At 39.2% G+C, this 18,425-nt stretch overlaps 1 protein-coding gene across 2 annotated transcripts in view; it reads left to right on the top strand.

The window, feature by feature from the left end:
- GRM7 (glutamate metabotropic receptor 7) overlaps nt 1-18,425 on the top strand; it is a gene marked incomplete at both ends in the record, with an annotated part of 875,705 nt that overhangs the window by 697,581 nt on the left and 159,699 nt on the right. For both annotated transcript variants that reach the window (XM_080824214.1, XM_080824213.1), the window contains one exon: nt 16,586-17,521. In XM_080824214.1, coding sequence (XP_080680340.1) covers nt 16,586-17,521 — 936 coding nt within the window. The remainder of the gene's footprint in view (nt 1-16,585; nt 17,522-18,425) is intronic.

Below are 18,425 nucleotides of genomic sequence, written 5' to 3'. Positions count from 1 at the left end.
CTCTGAATTCAAGAGTTACAAATAATTGTGAGACACAGGAAGTAGGGAAAGATCTGGAAGTACCAACACCAGCCCCTGGGTCCTTTCTTGCCCTCAGGTCATACTTTTGACTCACGGTAATAAATTAAGTTTGTAAGTAATTTATGTGGTTACAGGGAGAAAAGCTGTTTTGGATATGAAACATTATTTTAAACTTAGGTACAGAGCTTATAAGATGTTTTCTAGGAAATCATACCCTGTAGATTGATAGATTTCAGTGGGTTTGTTTAACATAGGCAATTTCACACAGAGTAGGTACATCCTGCTAAAAGCATTCCATAGATAAGCTTCTCAACCTACCATTGGTTTGTTTTCCTGGAAGTCTGTTGTTAGAGCAAGGAAATTTGATGCAGCAACTTTACTTTTTTTTTTCCTTCTGGAAGATGCCCCCACATTTACCTTCCCCCAGCACTCTATACTGGAGGAGAATAAATTGTAGTCCTGCTGGTAACCATAGGCTTCCCAGTGGGACTTGTGACAGTCCTGAGCTGACCTCTTTCCTCCTCTTCACGCCTACAGACAGTGTTGTAAGTCTCACCTCAAAGCTGTGGGCACACGCTGACTTCAGTTTCTTTGCTGTTAAGGTGTGGTCTCCAGACCAGCACTGTCACCCAGGAGCTTGTTAAAAATGCAAATCTCTGGCCCACTCCTGGCAGACTGAATCAAAATTTGCATTGTAACAAGATTCCCAGGGGATTTGTTTGCACAGTCAAGTTTGAGAGGCACCATTGTAATGGGCCAGTCTTCTCTGCCTCAGGGCCCTTGGAGTTGCCCAGTTATTTCCCATTCATGTGACCTCATCTTTCAATTCATAGCTTGAAAATCACCTTTTCTCTTTCCTCTGCTGAGAGGAGATGCCCCCATGTTACTCTTGCATTAGCACATTATTTCTTGCTTCACACTTGTTATAATATATATTTTAATTGTTATATTGTTGCTTTGTCTGTGTTACTAACTTAAGCTTAACTTAAGCTAACTTAAGCTCCTTAAGGTAAGGAATCTTACCTGACGTGATCATCAGCCATATCCTACAGAACATCACTTTGTGCAGACCGGGTGACCAGTAAATAGTTGTTGAATCCATTATGAGCAAACTGATTTTCCATGATCTGGGGCCTACCTGTGTCTGGCTCTAACATGGTTTTCTTTCTTCTTTCCTTGCATTCTAGATTTCAGCTCAGTTTAAACTACTTATAGCTCTTTGTCCTCATCCTCATCAGTGAATCAAGTGTTTTCATGCTTTCTTGCATTTGCTCAAGCTGTTCATTCTTCCTGAATGCTTTCTTCCCATCTTGTCGCACTAAAGAGTGCAATTCATCCAGATACTCTGCACTAATATCCTAGAAAAGGTAGTTAAAGGGCCAGTTGGACCACAGTTGTATCTTGAATTACATTGGATTTTAGTGACACTTATGTCCAAATTTCCAGCGTGACACCAAAATTCAACTGAGAGAAAGGAAATAGGTGATTCTTTTGTCTGTATTGTCATTGCTTAATGTAGTGCATGAGCACAGGAATGTCTCAGTGAATGGTCTTTGAATTATGAGACAGGAGAAATACACGATGATGTCTGGAGGAGGATTTAAAGACAACCCATGTCAACTTCAAAATTTTGCCATGAAAGTTCCTTCCCAGACATCATAATTTCTATAATCCTGTATGTACTTTTCGTGATGAAAAAATACTTTTCATATCCCTTTATTTAGTGGTCTAGCAGTCCTGGAAAGATAAGCTGAATCAAATAAACACTTCATTCGTTGCACTCCCAAAGATAACCTAGCTTCTCAATGTAGAAATTAACAAATATGCTGTCTTGGTCCATGCAGGCTATTATAACCCAATATCATTCACTGGGTAGCTTGTAAACAACATAAATTGATTTCTCACAGTTCTGGAGGCTAGTAAGTCCCAAATCAAAGCATCAGCAGATTCAGTGTCTGGTGACAGACTGCTTCCTGGTTCAGGGACCCCTGTCTTCTCACTTTGTCCTCATAGGGCTGAAAGGGCGAGAGAGCTCTCTGGGATCTCTTTGATAAGTATGCTAATCCCATTCATGATGGCTCTACCTAGTGACATAATTACTTCCCAGAGCCCACTTCCTAATACCATCCCATTGGGACAATTCTTCACTGTAGGAATTTGGGGAGAATAGCATGTCCTGTTTGGTTTGGAGACCACTTGTCTCTTAACTTTGTGGACTTTCCATTTGTGACATCATAAATTCTATTCTAACATCTCAACAGCCTTCTGCAAAACTTATGGGATAAAATTCAGTGGCAGTAGGTGACCAGTTACTTAGATGTAATATGAAAGATACCAAAAGGCTTCTTACCCAATTATGTCACTTTCATATCTTCTGAGCTCCTAACTGAGCCTGTAATTGTAGTTATTTGAGTTGTTTCCTTGGATTGATGTGGCGGTGTCTGTTAAAGTGATCAATTTCCAATTCATCATTGGAAAGTATAGGCTTTAAAAATAAGACTAACTTAAGCTCAATTTGTAGGGAGCTGTAACCCAGTTCCCTGTAATAGGGAAGTTAACATTTTAGTTTGGCTTGCCTGTTCCCCAGGAAGACATATTTGGCTCAGTCTTGCTAACCTGCATAGGGGAGAGGACATGCCAGTTAGCAGGGCTGTGTGGTCAAAGGCAGGGAGGCAGTGAAAAAGAGAAAGCTAAAGACAGCTCAAATTAATAGTTTATAATCCTTCTAATGAAAAAGTTAGAAAAAATAAAAATAATTGAATATTAAGTCTTCTAAAACACTCTCCGTTGGGACGCCTGGGTGGCTCAGTGGGTTAAAGCCTCTGCCTTCGGCTCAGGTCATGATCCCAGGGCCCTGGGATCGAGCCCCGCATCGGGCTCTCTGCTTAGCAGGGAGCCTGCTTCCCCCGCTCTTTCTGCCTGCCTCTCTGCCTGCTTGTGATCTCTGTCTGTCAAATAAATAAATAAATAAAATCTTTAAAAAAAAAATAAAACACTCTCCGGTATACAGTCATATTTGATTCTCCAATAACTAACTCCATTTTACTGGTGAGGAAGTGAAGATTCACTGAAGCTTAAGATGATCCAGCTAGCATCCTGAGAGTCGACAATCTGGCTCATGTCTCTGACTTGCTATGACCTGGCAGATTACACTCGTCTGAGAAGAGAAAAAGATCTGAAAAGTGATGCTAGAATCTCAAATTAGTTATTAGTATTAGTTAGCAGTATCATTGTTTTCCATAGTGTTTGGATGCTGTATGTTATTGGACAGATACAGACTCTGCAGGATATTGAGATAATCAATATGACAGAGCAGTAAAGAATGTTTGTTCTATATTCAAATGAATTAGAAACCACTGGCTTGCATCAAAGCATAGTGTCTCCTTAATAGCAAAACTTCTCAGGGTCTTTAATAAACTGTACTATGGTTCCTCCCGACATGGCAGTGGTTAATGGGAGGTGGCTGGGGTGGGATTCCTATGTTCAAAAGAATATATTGCAAGGCTAGTATTCATCAGAATGAAACGTAGGATAACTATCCTAAAAAAATCTGTATAAAAACAATTTCTTTCCTCTAGTTTAGAAAAGGGAAGAAAGAGATCTAGGGGCTTACAAAAAGAGAAAAGAGGAAAAAAAGAAAGAAAGAAAGAAAGAAAATCAAAATCCTTCTTGTCTCAGATGGTAAACTGACTGATCAGCATCCTTCCCTACTTACCTGGCAGAGAGCATGACTCACCCCAGGTGAGTGGGTGAAAAGCAATTTGCAAGTTGTCTGGTTAGAAAAGAAGATTAGTAGCAGTGATATGAGGACTTCTATTATGCTTGCTTATGTACTTTGTCATATTTAAGCAAGTCAGAGTTGGAAGTCTCAAACAGAAAGAAAGAACAGGGAGCATTCAAGGGCATAACAAGAAGCTATTCCCTGCACACACACACCCCCACCAAGGATTCATCTCTTTACATTCTAATCCTGGGGATTCTTTCTTGGAACAGAATTTACACTGGCTCTGACCCACCTTTTAGGCTCTAAAGGGTTTAAAAAAATATGTGGTGGTCCCAGTTCTCAAAGTCTAAGAGTTAGAATAGTCCAGGTCAAATGCTAAGCGATGTCAACAAAGAGAGAGGGTGTTTATAGCACAGAGGCATCAGGGAAGATTTGGGGCATTGAGCCGGTTTTTGAAGAATTAGGCAAACATGTGACAGCTAAAGGACAGTGTGAACTGGGTAATGCAAGTAGGGAATCAAAGGATATTCAGGGGAAACAAGCACTGCTCTTTGCTAGAAGAGTAACTTAAGATGTTGGGGTGGTGAATGCAGATGAGGCTGGAGAGGAGGGTCAGGTCAGGGAAGGACTCGATGATGAGGTGTCTGCACTGCCTCCAGGTGGGCAGTGGACTTGAATCTAGGCTGCAGTAGCCCCACACTCACCTTCCAAGAGGGCATTCTGGTCTTGACGTGGCAAATAGTCTTCCCGAGCCACCCTTCAAAGTGCAGGGTCCTTCTAAAGAACACAAGGAAACAACTTGGATGTGCTCTCTTCACAGGGAGTGAGACAACGAAGCAAACACATACATGTTTCATTGTAGGTTGTGACTACTGTGAAGAGGAATGCCAGAGGAAAAGAGTAAGAAATGAAAGGGAAGACCTAAAATCAGAGAAAGCCATTAAGGGTACACAGTAATGATAATTATAATAGATCCTTGTCTTTGAGGACAAAGACAAAAGGGGTTCACAGAAGAAGACTAGAACAAACTTTGCAACTGTAATTTTTTGAGGGGAGCAAGATGGAGAAGGGTATCAAAAATGAACAGTATGGTCAGTAATAATTATTTGAATAGACATAACTCATGTAGCTTTTACCATGTTGTAAAACAATGTGTGTCACAGATAATTAATTTTCTTGGTAAGTCCAGGAGGTGTTCTTACTGTCTAAATTTCACAGATTAAAAAAAAAAAAAAAATGTTCAGAGAACATAAATGACCTAGCCAAGATTTCTCTTAGGATTTGAGCACGTGTCCCTCTGAGTCTCACATTAAGTACTCTGCTATTCCAAGGCAAGTCAGATGGTGTGGGTGAAATCAAGATGAGGAAGGAAAATGATATGTTCGGGTTTTGACACAGAGAGTCTGAAATGCCCCTGTGCCATAAATTGCTTGTCATATTCCAGTGGAAGAATCAGGGCCCAAGAGTTTGGGGAGAACTGGCAATGGCCATTGGAAGGTTCTTGCTCACTGAAGCCATAAAATATTCTAATGACGATTATTCAGGCAGCTATGGTGTGTCAGGCACCATGCTAATTCCTTAGACATGTTATCTCATTTAGTCTTCATAACCGATAAGCTTGGCAAGCAGACCCTTGGATTTTCTATTTGCCTTTGGGTATCATGTCTGAAGGTGATGAGGTCTGTCTCTGAACCCAGGAAAGTCTGACTTCCCAGATTGTGTTCTTTCTATTTTGAGCTGTAGCTAAGCTTATTAACAGAAGGTAGTATTCAGAGAACATTTGTTACCTGAAACTGGGACGCATTGAGCGTGCAACAAGTAAAGGGGAACACTGGAGATCTTTCCCAAGGCAGTGTCTCCCTGAACAACAATACTGGGGAAGTTTTAAACTAAGGATGCTTACACGATAGGCAGTTCAGCATGGAATTGGGGCAAAAGTCATCTTAAGGTAACAGAGTCCAAGTCAAGGTCATAAGGTCCAGCAACAGTCAGCATCATCAGTCCTCTACCTTTAGTTGGTTCCATATTTGAGTGCTCAAAGGGGCTTAAATCTTGCAAAGATAATTCAAGAATGTGCATCAGGTCAGTCTTTACTTTTGAGCCAGCACTGGGACTTTTACCTCTGATTTATTGTCCCTGATATAATTAGGTTATCTCCTAGCCTAATAGTGGCTGTTCTAACATTCAGTTGTTCCCTTAAAATCATTATCTCCTGGGGTCTATTCTGCAATTTCAACATATCCCAGGAAGTTCTATAAGAAATGTGCTTTGGGCAAGTAGTGCTGATTAGGGAGAAATCACAAGATGGCCAGGGGCCTAAAATGACTTTTTTCTTTTCTTTTCATTTGCCCTTTTCCCTTTTCTTTTCCTTTCCTTTGAGAGGAAGAGAATAACATGTATGGGAGCAGAGGGCGGGGAGGGGTAGAGGGAGAGAAAGAGAATCCTAAGCAGGCTCCACATTCAGCGCGGAGTCTGATGTAGGGCTCATCTCATGATCCTGAGATCATGACCTGAACCCAAATCAAGAGTCAAAAGCTTAATCAACTAAGCCACTCAAGTGCCCCCTAAATTGACTTTTCCTATGTCAAGAAAGCAATGCCTTGTCTTCATTTCCCAGGGAACCCTAACTCTTTCTATTTACACAGTCAGGTGTGACTGAACCAACATGAGTTTGCTCCTTGATGAGTCAGAAACTACACCAGGTTGAGTTGTCCCACAAAGAAACTTTTTTAATTGTGGCAAATAAGAAGATGATAGGGAATGGCTTCTAAAGTGATGGCTCCTTGAGAAAGGGTGAATGGGTTTCTTTTGTTTAGGGTTAGGTTGAATATTTACATGGGGAATTCCTCTCATCCTATGCAGAGACAGGCATAAAGTCACACATGCACCTTAAGGGAAGCATGCCTATACAGACATTGTACATTATATAAATGAGGCTGAGGCTCCTTCCTGGGTGGAGATTGTAGTATTATAATGAGGTAAAGGTAATTGTAAGTCATTCTAGAGGCCACTCCATGATCCATCTGTGCAGGCATGAGTCAGCTTTAGGTCAGAAGGTCTAGGTGGTCTGGATCCAAGGAAGGTCCTCTCAGGGCAGTTGCCATCACCTGGGGATGGGTTTTGTGTTTCATTTGTCTGAGTTAAGGTGAAAGCCTGAATGAAGAGCTTTGAGGAAAATGTAAGACAAAGGTTAGTGAGTACAAGCAGGTGGAAAGTCAAAGCCAATTTTTAGGGTCTAGCTGGTGAAATGGGGACCTATTCAAATCAAGTTCTGTCTTTAGCTGCAAAGGGTACATGACTTATGTCTCTTTCTTTGATGTATTCGTTTGTTCCTTTTCTCTCTACCTAGGAGTTCAGTGTTCCATATTTAATTCCATTTCTTCCCTGAAGAAAATGCCAAGGACTTTTCAACTATTAACGTTCACTCTATAGATGTGTAGTAAATGGCCAGAAAATAGACGAGACTCATGAAAGTGATTATGGATCCTTTCTTTATTTTTTTCCCCCATGATTTTATTTATTTAAGGGAGAAGAGCATGAGCTTGAGTGGGGCACAGGGTGGGGAGCAGTTAGAGGGAGGAGCAGATTCCCCACAGAGCAGGAAGCCTAATGCAGGGCTCCATCACAGGACCCTGAGATCATGACCTGAGCTAAAAGCAGAGGCTTAACCAACTGAGTCACCCAAGCACCCCAGTTAGGGATCTTTCATTCCTAGTTAAAATTAAACTCAAGTTTTGGCTAGAGGAGAAGTCAGTCTTTGTGTCCTTCACCCTGCCATTCACCCATCCAATCCAACAAGGCTATGGAGTCTCCTCCCGTATCTGAGTTTCCAACAAGTGACTAAAGTAGACAGAAGCTCTAGTCTCAAGGAGCTTACATAGAAATTGGAAATTAAGACTTCAATGAAGTAACATATTTGCATAATGACAAATTGTGTTCTATTTATTTTGGATCTGTGACCTCTTTATTGGGAGCTCAGTGACTTTTCCCCTCTGAATCCCTAGTCTATTGTATTCTGAACAATAGCTGATAGGGTATGGTGCATGCATTCTGTGTTCACACAGAACATGATCATAAACATATAAACACACACACTTCTTTAGACACACAGTTACTTCTTGTTAAGTCCTTTAAAGGGGGATCTTTAGAATTTATTAGAGGGGCACTCTGGTGGTGTAGGGAACTCCTGAGCCAGAAGTCAGTGAACTAAATAATAGAATCATAGAACAGCATATTGTAGCCCCATACTCACTGTAGGGTAGTAACCATCATGGAACCTTCATGGAACTCAGCTAAAGTCGGTTGATGTGTGTCCCTGCTGGATTGTACAGGATCATCTAGGATGTTTTGTGGCAAGATGTTGCTGAAGAGCTTAAGCCGAAAGGTGACATGATCAAATCTGCATGTTAAAGGATCCTTGTGGCTTTAGTGCAGCTAATGGAATTAGGAAGGGGCTAGGAGGAAAGGGAGGTGGGGAAACTCCACAGCAAGATTTTGCAGAGGAGGTGTGGTAGCAAAGATGAGAAAGTAGGATTCATTTTTCTAAAGCACTTTTTTTTTTCTGTTTTGTTCCCAACAACTAAAACAGGGTACCGCACCCAGTGAGTTTGCAGGCATATCTCAGAGATAGTGTGGGTTTGGTTCCAAACACTACAATAAAGCAAATACCACAATAAAGACTGTCAGATGAACTTTCTGGTTCCTCAGTGCATATGAAAGTTATGTTCACACTAAACTGTAGTCTGTTAAGTGTGCAGTATAGCATTGTGTCTTAAACAATGGTACATACCTTAATTAAAAAATTCTTTATTGCTAAAAAATGTTAAGCATCAGCAATGTTTTTAACAGCCCAAATATGAAAAGAGCCCAGATGTCCTTCAACAGCTGAATGGATAAAAAAGATGTCACACACACACACACACACACACACACACACACACACACACACACAAGAATATTATTCAGCCATCAAAAAGAATGAAATCTTACCAATTGCAATGATATGGATGGAACTTAAAGGATATTATGCTAAGTGAAATAAGATAAAGACAAATACCATATGATTTCACTCATATGTGGAGTTTAAGTAACAGTGAACATAGGGGAAGGGAAGGAAAAATAAACTAAGATAAAACCAGAGAGGAAAGCAATCCATAAGAGAGTCTTAACTATAGGAAACAAACTGAGGGTTGCTGGAGGAGAGGTGGGTGGGGGGTTGGGGGTAACTAGGTGATGGGCATTAAGGAGGGCACTGAATGTAATGAGCACTGGGTGTTATATGCAACTGATGAATCACTAAATTCTACTCCTGAAACTAGTAATACAGTATATGTTAACTAAATTGAATTTAAATTAAAGTTTTAAAAAATGTTAAGAATCATCTGATTGTTCATTGAGTTGTAATTTTTTAAATTATTTTTTAAAATTTAATTTAATATTACTTATTTATTTATTTATTTATCTATCTATTTATTTTTTGCTGGTGGAGGGCCTTGCTTTAATGTCAGTGGCTGCTGATTGATCATGGTGGTGGTTGCTGAAGTCTGGGGTGGCTGTGGCAGTTTCTGAAAATAAAACGATAATGAAGTTTGCTCCATTAAATTTCCTTTCACTTGAACATTTAGAGGCCGTTGTAGGGTTACTGATTACCTTAATTTCAGTATTGTTGTGTCTTAGGGAATAGGGGGGCTGGAGGAGACGAAGAGAGATGGGGAAATATCTGGCTGCTGTGGTAGCCAGAACAAACACAGATTTATTTATTAAATAAATTATCAATTAAATAACCCATTCACCATTTTATATAGGACTGCTTGACGGCACCCCCAGAACAATTACAATAGTAGCATCAAAGATCAAGGATCACAGATTCATAACAATTCAAAATATTCAAAAATTCAAAATATTGTGAGAATTACCAAAATAAGTTACAGAGACAAGTGAAAAATGCTGTTTTGGGGGCACCTGAGTGTTTCAGCTGGTTGAGCATCTGCCTTCGGCTCAGGTCATGATCTCAGGGTCCTGGGATGGAGTTCCGCATCGGGCTCTCTGCTCAGCGGGGAGCCTGCTTCCCTCTCTCCCTCTCTCTCTGCCTGCCTCTCTGTCTACTGTGATCTCTCTGTGTCAAATAAATAAATAAATAAATAAATAAATAAAAGAAAAGTGCTTACCAAAGTATTCAGTAATTAGAACAAGATGAAATATCTATCTTCGATTGGTAAGCATCTTTTAGGGAGTTGTGTCCCCAGAGGGAGAGTAGGTAAATGGTCATTTGTAGTTAGCATGTACATTTTAAGGAGATGGCTCCTCCAGTGACAGCATTGTTTCAGAAAGTGACAGCTAGCTAGTGTCAGCAGATGTGCATTGTTTGGCCCTCAGAGTACATGATATCTTTTGAAAGGTATCAACCTTATAAAAAATCAGAAGGTTCACATGAGGCTGTTGGGGGGTGGGGAAAGGAAGTGCTGAAACCAAGTATAGTCATTCCTTTTAGTTAGAGGTATAGAAAAGTGGCATAAAAAAATGAGAAACCGAGATTGACTTGAGGAGCAAACTGTTCAATTAATTTGGGAGGTTTTAATTATATACATTTAAAAATAAGCACCCACCCTATTGCTTTGTATTCGAGGGAAATGCAGGCATTGAAACAGTGAATGTAGATCGTTCAGACTGAACTAATATGAAGTCTGTTCTTGATGTATAATTTAACACATATTTATAAGTATGCATAATTGTATTTTGTTCCTTTAGACTTGGTTGTTTTAGGGGCAAAATTGTATTACTCCTACCCATGTCACTTGTTTATTTCATATGGTCTGCTCCTATAGGCATTTTAAGTTGTTTGGCCAATGACATTATGAAATGTAAGTCTGGAGACTTTACTGACTATGCAAATCTGTAATTGCATTACAACTTCATACTTTCCCATTAAATCATAACAGAGTATCACTGAGCATTTCCTGTCACCCATTCAGACTTTTAATGAGATACTGCATCATAAGGTCAAGAATAAAAGTCCAGGGAAGTAAATCTCTGTGGTCAGTAGCTTCTTTTAAAAAGTACAGATTTTCTTTGTAACCCCAGCCCCTTAGAGAGTGTAATTCAGTAGTTCCCAAACCCGTCTACATTTCACCTAAGGAGCTTTAAAACACACTGATGCCTATTTGAAAATTTTAGAGGATCCCCAAATGATTCACATGTGCAGGCAAGTTTGGGAACCACTGGCTTAATTAAAACTAAAGGCTATACCAGCATCAGTTTATCTACATCTTGGATCTCCACGGGCTTTGTGGTGAGATGAAGCTCTGGGTTCCTCCATGAATACCCAGGGTCTACCATAGTAAAAAGCCATTCCTAGCATTCTTCCTAGAGTACATTGAAAAAAAAAGGTGATTCTTATAATTAAAGTTTGAAGAGGTAGAATCTGAATTAGTAAGTGTTTTTATTATAATATAGCAGCCCTGAAATTCTATTTCATAGTCTAGTCATGCTGCCTAAGACTTAAAAATAGAGACTCAGTCTTATAAAAGAAAGGAAGAAAGAAAAAAAAGGAAGTCATTGAGTGCTGCTACAGAATTCCTTGTGAAGCTCTCGGGAGCCCCTCCACCTTGCCCACTCCGCCCCCTCCACCTAGAACGAAAACCCAGCTCTTTTGTAGCATCAAAAATTCAACATTCCTTTCCATGTTTCCTAAAAAAGCCTTTTTCATAAATTAGACAGAACAAATGTATTTTAATGAACAAATGGTATTTTAATAAGAAAGCTCTTTTTAAATTAGTTCATTCTATTAGGGTTTTAATAAGTAAGAAAATAATATTGTAGAGAATTATGCAATAAAAGCGCCAGCAAGCTTGGTCTACAGAGTGAGCTTTGGAAACATGGAAATGGAATTTCACTAAAGAAAATATCCCTGGAGTAACAAAATTTTCTTTCAGATGGAAAATGTCTATGTAGGGAAAAGAACAGATCTCTTCTAGATAAAAATGATACACCAAACAGTGTTTATAAAAATTCTATCTCTGTTTGAGTTCTGCATTTGGCAGTAAGACAGCAACTAATTTGGTTTTATTTTAAAATTCCAGTGATTATAAGGTCTGCACATTCCCTGTGGAGTAGCTAACTCTCTACTAGAGCCAGACCCCAATCTTTGCCAGTCACATGTGCTACAGAACTTTAGCTGACAGGTGCTTTTTCATTGTTTCTCTCTGAGCCAGAAGCAATGGAGTCACAGCTGATGGTCACAGTCTAGGTCTGTACCACTCTCTTTTAGGATCATCCCCCAGAGACAAGACACATGTGTCTGATCATATGTGCTTTGAAAATCCCTTTTCCTTCTGGGGCTATCTACTCTCCCTGTTGGAATTTGAATATTTGGCTAATTGCCTACAGTCAGAAGGTCTTCACATACCAGATGCTGAAGTATGAGAAAGTGTATTTGTTACAATGTTTCATTGCAAGTAGTAGACTATCGGGGAAATATTGGTCATCAACTAAGGAAAGTTTATCATTTCGTGTTCAAAACACAGGGGTACAATGGTACATGTGTTTGCTAATTTGGTGATATCATCATGCCGCTGTTAAAGAATGATTAATGAAGACAATTTAGATGATACAAACTAATTTTAACACACCATGAACTAAGCAGTCTCCTTGCAGAGAACCACAAAATGGGGTGGAAGGCAGAAGACTTTTTGCAGGATAAAGAATAAACAAACAAACAAAAGACAAACAGAAAATACCTGATTGGCTGGGACCATATAGTCACTCTTTTGGGGGGTTGGTTCAGAGTCGGCTTGGCATTTGGGGACCGGCTGACTGGATACACTCTGTGTCTGGTCAAGTGAAACCTGTTTATAGGGACACGCAGCCTATTCAAGTTTGGTTTGCTGACATGTCACCTGGGAAGGGGTGGCTCCATCTTGGGCCTAGAAGTTATTTCAACATCAAAGACACAAATTCTTTTTGATCTATTTTTTCCCCTATCCTCAGTATATTGGCTTCTTCCCGTAGCTTGTCTCTTTATGGTTAAAAAATGGCTGCTGCAGCTCCATACATCACATTTGCACACATCAAAGTTCAGAGGCTAAAGACAGTATATCTCTTTTTTGTGTCTCTTTTAAGAGTGAAGAACAATTACCTAGGACGTTACATCAGGCTTATTTTTGCTTGCATTGGCTAGAACTCTATATTATCTCTTTCCTAAATCATTGATCTACCTATCCATATAATACGTGTGCCACACATGGTGTTAATTGATAGTTCTGTCAATAAGGGTCTCTTCTCTTGCTAACAGCTAGGATTTCAACATCTCTTCCCCATGAGCCAGCTACTGAGCAGATCCAGTATCCAATACCCATACACACTGGCATCCAGAAGAAAATGCATTCTTATAGAGAATTTAGAACTGTATCTTCTAAAGAAAATATTAGTTAACATCCTAGCCCCTTTTTTCTAATCTTTCAGCACCTTAACTTTTGCTTTCCAAGTATGCCTAACTGAAACGTGGTTTTGTTGCAGCATTCAAAATGAAATTGAAATTTGCATTCCTACTACCCTCTGGCAAAGTAAATTGACATTATACTTAAGTTGTCATAGTCCTAAATGATTATTCTCCCTTCAATAAGTACCCATGGGCGTTTGCAGCTGACTTTCTTCTTATGAAACAAGCCACTGAGGTTGTGTGACTGGGTATAAATACACACAAATCAAATGTATCATGTTAAAAAAAAAATTCTCACCTACCAGAACTTTTAAAGGTTAGTTGGTACCTTCATTGAACACAGTATATTTTCAATAATGATTTTTGTTGGCAAAGCAAGTAAATTAGACTTTTGTTCATTTGGTGCAAAAGGCAACTTTGTTGCTGTAATGTATACAATTAAACTGAGTTGAGATGTACTTTAAATGAAAATTGAAAACAAATTAAGTAATCAGTCAACGTAATGTTTGTAGTTACAGCTCTTGTATATATTTGTATAAGTTAAGGGGGGAAAGAACGCTATTCAGCATTGCTGGGCATTTTATTTTATTCTAAGTGGGGAAAAATAGTGAGCTGGCAACATTTAAAATTGGCTATAAAATATTACAGATAATGATAATTTGTTTTTATATTTGTATAAGCCCTACTTCTATTCCCATAGATCAAGTTTAATTATATGGTGTATTGCTATCTACTAGTGTTAGAATCAGGCAATCTCAAGTTTAACTAATGACATTTATTTATAGAGGGTTTTTTTGTTTTGTTTTGTTTTTATTTTGTTTTGTTTGTTTGTTTTTGCTTAATCTTTCTTATTAACCACGAGTAAGACCTTTTAATTTGACATTTGGGAACATTTGTATTAATGATAGCAGTTTTTTAGATTCCAACTTATTGCAACTTGACATTTGTAAAGTTAATGCATATCTCTTTCTCTCTTATTACAAATTATTTCCTTAATTTTATGACTTTGGGATGGTTGCCAGTGACTTACTGCCTCAAAAGTGATGATGTTGAGAAAGAGATGATTATGTTTTATATTTAGTAAGATTTATTAGTGCTGACTTGGGCTTTGCATTCAGGCAAATGAGTTTACACGAGTCATCTGAAGATTCTTGGGTTTCTGCTTAAAGTTTAAATTCAGCCATAGAAGGTTATGATATTTTGTGAAATTTATCCATGAGCCCTTTTTTAAAATAGTTACCTGCATTTGATTTAGATTGTGAATATAGTTCTCATTCAAGTTTTGATGGAAGTATCATATCCTGCTATATATTACATCCTGTTTTAATATGACACTAAACTTCTAAGAACAATGAATTCATTTTCTTTCCCCCTTATCTCTTAAAATTATGCATTTTTTAAAAGCCTCAGGTTTTCCAGTATTTTTCTAACCTATTTTTTGGCTCAACTTTATTAAAAAGTTATGGGGAATAGCAGTTAAATTTGGTCATTGGAATTTATTCTGTAAATTAATTTGCTGACTCAGCACAGCTTTTGCAATTAGTAGATACTCAAAGTATTTATTTAGTACATACGTTTTTCAGGACTGTTGGTTGTGAGTAATAGAAAAGCCACTAAACATGTTTCAGCATAGCAGAATTTACTGGCTTGCAGAGGGATGAGGTCTAGGGAATGATGGCATGGCTACATCAAGTAGCTCAAACAGTCTAACCAGTAATCTTTCTCTTCTCTTTCTCTTTTTCAGTAATCCTTCCCTTTGCGTTGACTTTTTTCTCTTATAAACTCCTTCCTTCTTAAAGCCATGAGTACTGGCATCTTTACATCCTAGAAACTGCCAGTCCAGCAAAAAAAGATTTTTATTTCTCTTAGTAACAGTAAAATTAAATTCCTTTCCATTCTATAGTGATCCTGTCCCTGACCCATATTCCATGGCTAGGAGGTTGGAATGAATTTGCTTTTGACAAAGTGTGGTCCCTAGAGAAGTGCCAGCAACATCACCTAAGATTTTGTTACAAATATATACTCTCAGACCCACTCCCATACCCAAACAATCAAAAGATCCTGCTGTGGAGCCCAGCCCACTGGGTGATAAAGAGTCCTCCTAGTGATCTTGATGAATGCTTAAGCTTGAGAACCAGTGCAGTACACTAAATTGGTGAAGACTGGGTCATGGGAGCAAACCTCCCACTCCCTCCTACCCCCTGCAACAGGGCTTCCCTGTAAGTTGCATCTTATAGCAAGCACATAGAAAATAGATCTGAGGAACTGATGTCAGGGAGGAGGAAGATTAGATGCTGTACTGGCAAATGAGAGACCTCTGCTACAATGAAATTTCAACACAGTAGTACCTTTTCTTTGTTTCTAATGGTATTATTTTTCAGAACACTGTTGACTATGAATTCCCCTCCAGAAGACCACTATTGTGATTAAGTAAATCCACATTCATCCTCCTCTAGGATATAGTTTTTAGTTTTAAATTTCATCTCCAAATAGGTACATGACCAATATTGAAGGATTTCCAGGAGATGCCTGTGTGGCTCAGTCAGTTAAGTGTCTGCCTTCAGCTCAGGTCATGATCTTAGGGTCCTGGGATCAAGTCCCAGATCAGGCTCCCTGATCAGCCTGGAGCCTGCTTCTCCTTCTCCTCCTACCTGCAGCTCCCCCTGCTTGTGCACTGTCTCTCAGTTTCTCTCCCCCTTTATCTCTGTCAAAGAAATAAATAAAATAATTAAAAAAAAAAAAAAAGATTTCTAGACCAAAGGTTTTTTTAATCAAATGCCTCCTAATCACCTAGATATAGTCAACTACCATTACAGCCTTCAGTAATGAACCTTGTTGATTCTGTGTGATATATAATAGACTAGACTGAATTTTCCTTGAAAATTCTCTTTGACAATGGCAGTGATGTCTACAGAATTTTAGGGAAGGTGGTCAACATTGCAATATCATTCAAAATAATTTTAAAACTTTTTTTTAAAGCAGCTAATAAGGAAGATGTGTGTAACTTTTTGCATTACTTTTTTATTTTGATTTATTTTGATTTATCATAAGACTCCTCTGGGCATTTGTTGAAGAGCCAAAGGTCTTTTTACTTATTTTTATTTTTAGCATATTCTTATTTGGCAGGTCTAGGGTAGGAACAGGGATTTGTACTTTTAATAGTTTCCACAGGGAATGCTTAGAATCAGGCAGGTTTGGCATATTCTATAGTGGTGAGAAGTAAGGATTCTGGGGTGGAATAGTTGGGGTCAAATCCTAGTTGTTTTTCATACTGACTGTGGGGGCGGGGGGAGTAGTCCCTTAATGTTGTCGAGTCTCAAATGCTTCTGCTACCACTTATATTCCATTCTTCCTTTTCTCTGAACTAATCTGCCAGTTACCCCTTCTCATTTCTTATGCTGCAGATAGAGGACATGCAGTGGGGTAAAGGAGTCCGGGAGATCCCCCCCTCAGTGTGCACACTGCCATGCAAGCCCGGGCAAAGAAAGAAGACACAGAAGGGAACTCCGTGCTGCTGGACCTGTGAGCCTTGCGACGGCTACCAGTACCAGTTTGATGAGATGACATGCCAACATTGCCCCTACGACCAGAGGCCCAATGAAAACCGAACTGGCTGCCAGGATATCCCCATCATCAAACTAGAATGGCATTCCCCCTGGGCTGTAATCCCTGTCTTCCTAGCAATGTTGGGAATCATCGCCACCATCTTTGTCATGGCCACTTTCATCCGCTACAATGACACGCCCATTGTCCGGGCATCTGGGCGGGAACTGAGCTACGTTCTGTTGACTGGCATCTTTCTTTGCTACATTATCACTTTCCTGATGATAGCCAAACCTGATGTGGCAGTGTGTTCTTTCCGGAGAGTTTTCTTGGGCTTGGGTATGTGCATCAGTTATGCGGCCCTCTTGACAAAAACCAATCGGATTTATCGCATATTTGAGCAGGGCAAGAAATCAGTTACAGCTCCCAGACTCATAAGCCCAACATCACAGCTGGCCATCACTTCCAGTTTAATATCAGTTCAGCTTCTAGGTGTTTTCATTTGGTTTGGTGTTGACCCACCCAACATCATCATAGACTATGATGAACATAAGACAATGAACCCTGAGCAGGCCAGGGGAGTTCTCAAATGTGACATTACAGATCTCCAAATCATTTGCTCCTTGGGATATAGCATTCTTCTCATGGTCACATGTACTGTGTATGCCATCAAGACTCGGGGTGTCCCAGAGAATTTTAATGAAGCCAAACCCATTGGATTCACTATGTACACGACATGTATAGTGTGGCTTGCCTTCATTCCCATTTTTTTTGGCACTGCACAGTCAGCGGAAAAGGTAAGTGAAAATGCACACCACACTACTCATTTCAGAAATATGTTTGTTTTTGTAAATACTGAAACTAAATTGATTATATAGAATGAGAACTTTTATATCCTGAATTGCTAGGCATCAGTTCTGTAGAAATCTAAAAACTGCAGGGAATTGTGCCATGTTTATTTCACTGGAAACCAACCAAAGGTAAATTTTTCATGTTAATTTATGATAGAATTATTCAATGTAGTGAGAGATTATCCAGTATAAAATTGTGTGATCTGTCCAGATTAAACCTTCCAATGCATTCATTACGCACCCTCTCCTCTTGTACATATGTTTCCTTGGGATAGGAGAAAAAGGCCACAGTCCTTCATTAGGATGGGGATGGTGATTACTAGCTCCCTCTCTCTCTCTTCTTAGTGACCATCTAAGCTGTCACTGTGGATTGGATCTAGTGTGTGAGCAACACCATGTATGAGTTGTACATTTGCATATTTTCCATTTGCATATCACATATATATGTACGTGTATAATAGATAAATATAGGGAAGTTTTGGTTGTCATTCCACCCCCAGCTCCCTAAAACTAGATATACATTAATCGCATCAAATGATTCAGAGTGTTACCAGAGATTCAACTTTCTAGCAGTGGGGGGGACAGTATACAGTAGAGCAAGTGTCATCAAGCTATGCAAGTTCAGAATTAGTGAGCCTTAATGTGTTGTCCCAGATATAGTTAGTATACATGTTCTCCACATATAGTTATGCATTTGTATGAATCTGTAAGTTAGGCAGCCCTAATGTGTTGAATCCTAAAGCTATGAATGCATGTCTAGCTGTGGATTTGACAGGTGTGAAAATTAGGCAAAACTAAAGCATTGATTCTAGATGAGATTCATACACATCTGACTTTTATACTCACCTGG

This window comes from Martes martes (assembly GCF_963455335.1).
Source record: "Martes martes genome assembly, chromosome: 1".
NCBI classification, from domain to species: domain Eukaryota; kingdom Metazoa; phylum Chordata; class Mammalia; order Carnivora; family Mustelidae; genus Martes; species Martes martes.
Note: the sequence above shows the minus strand (reverse complement) of the source record. Positions and strands in the feature narration are given on the sequence as shown.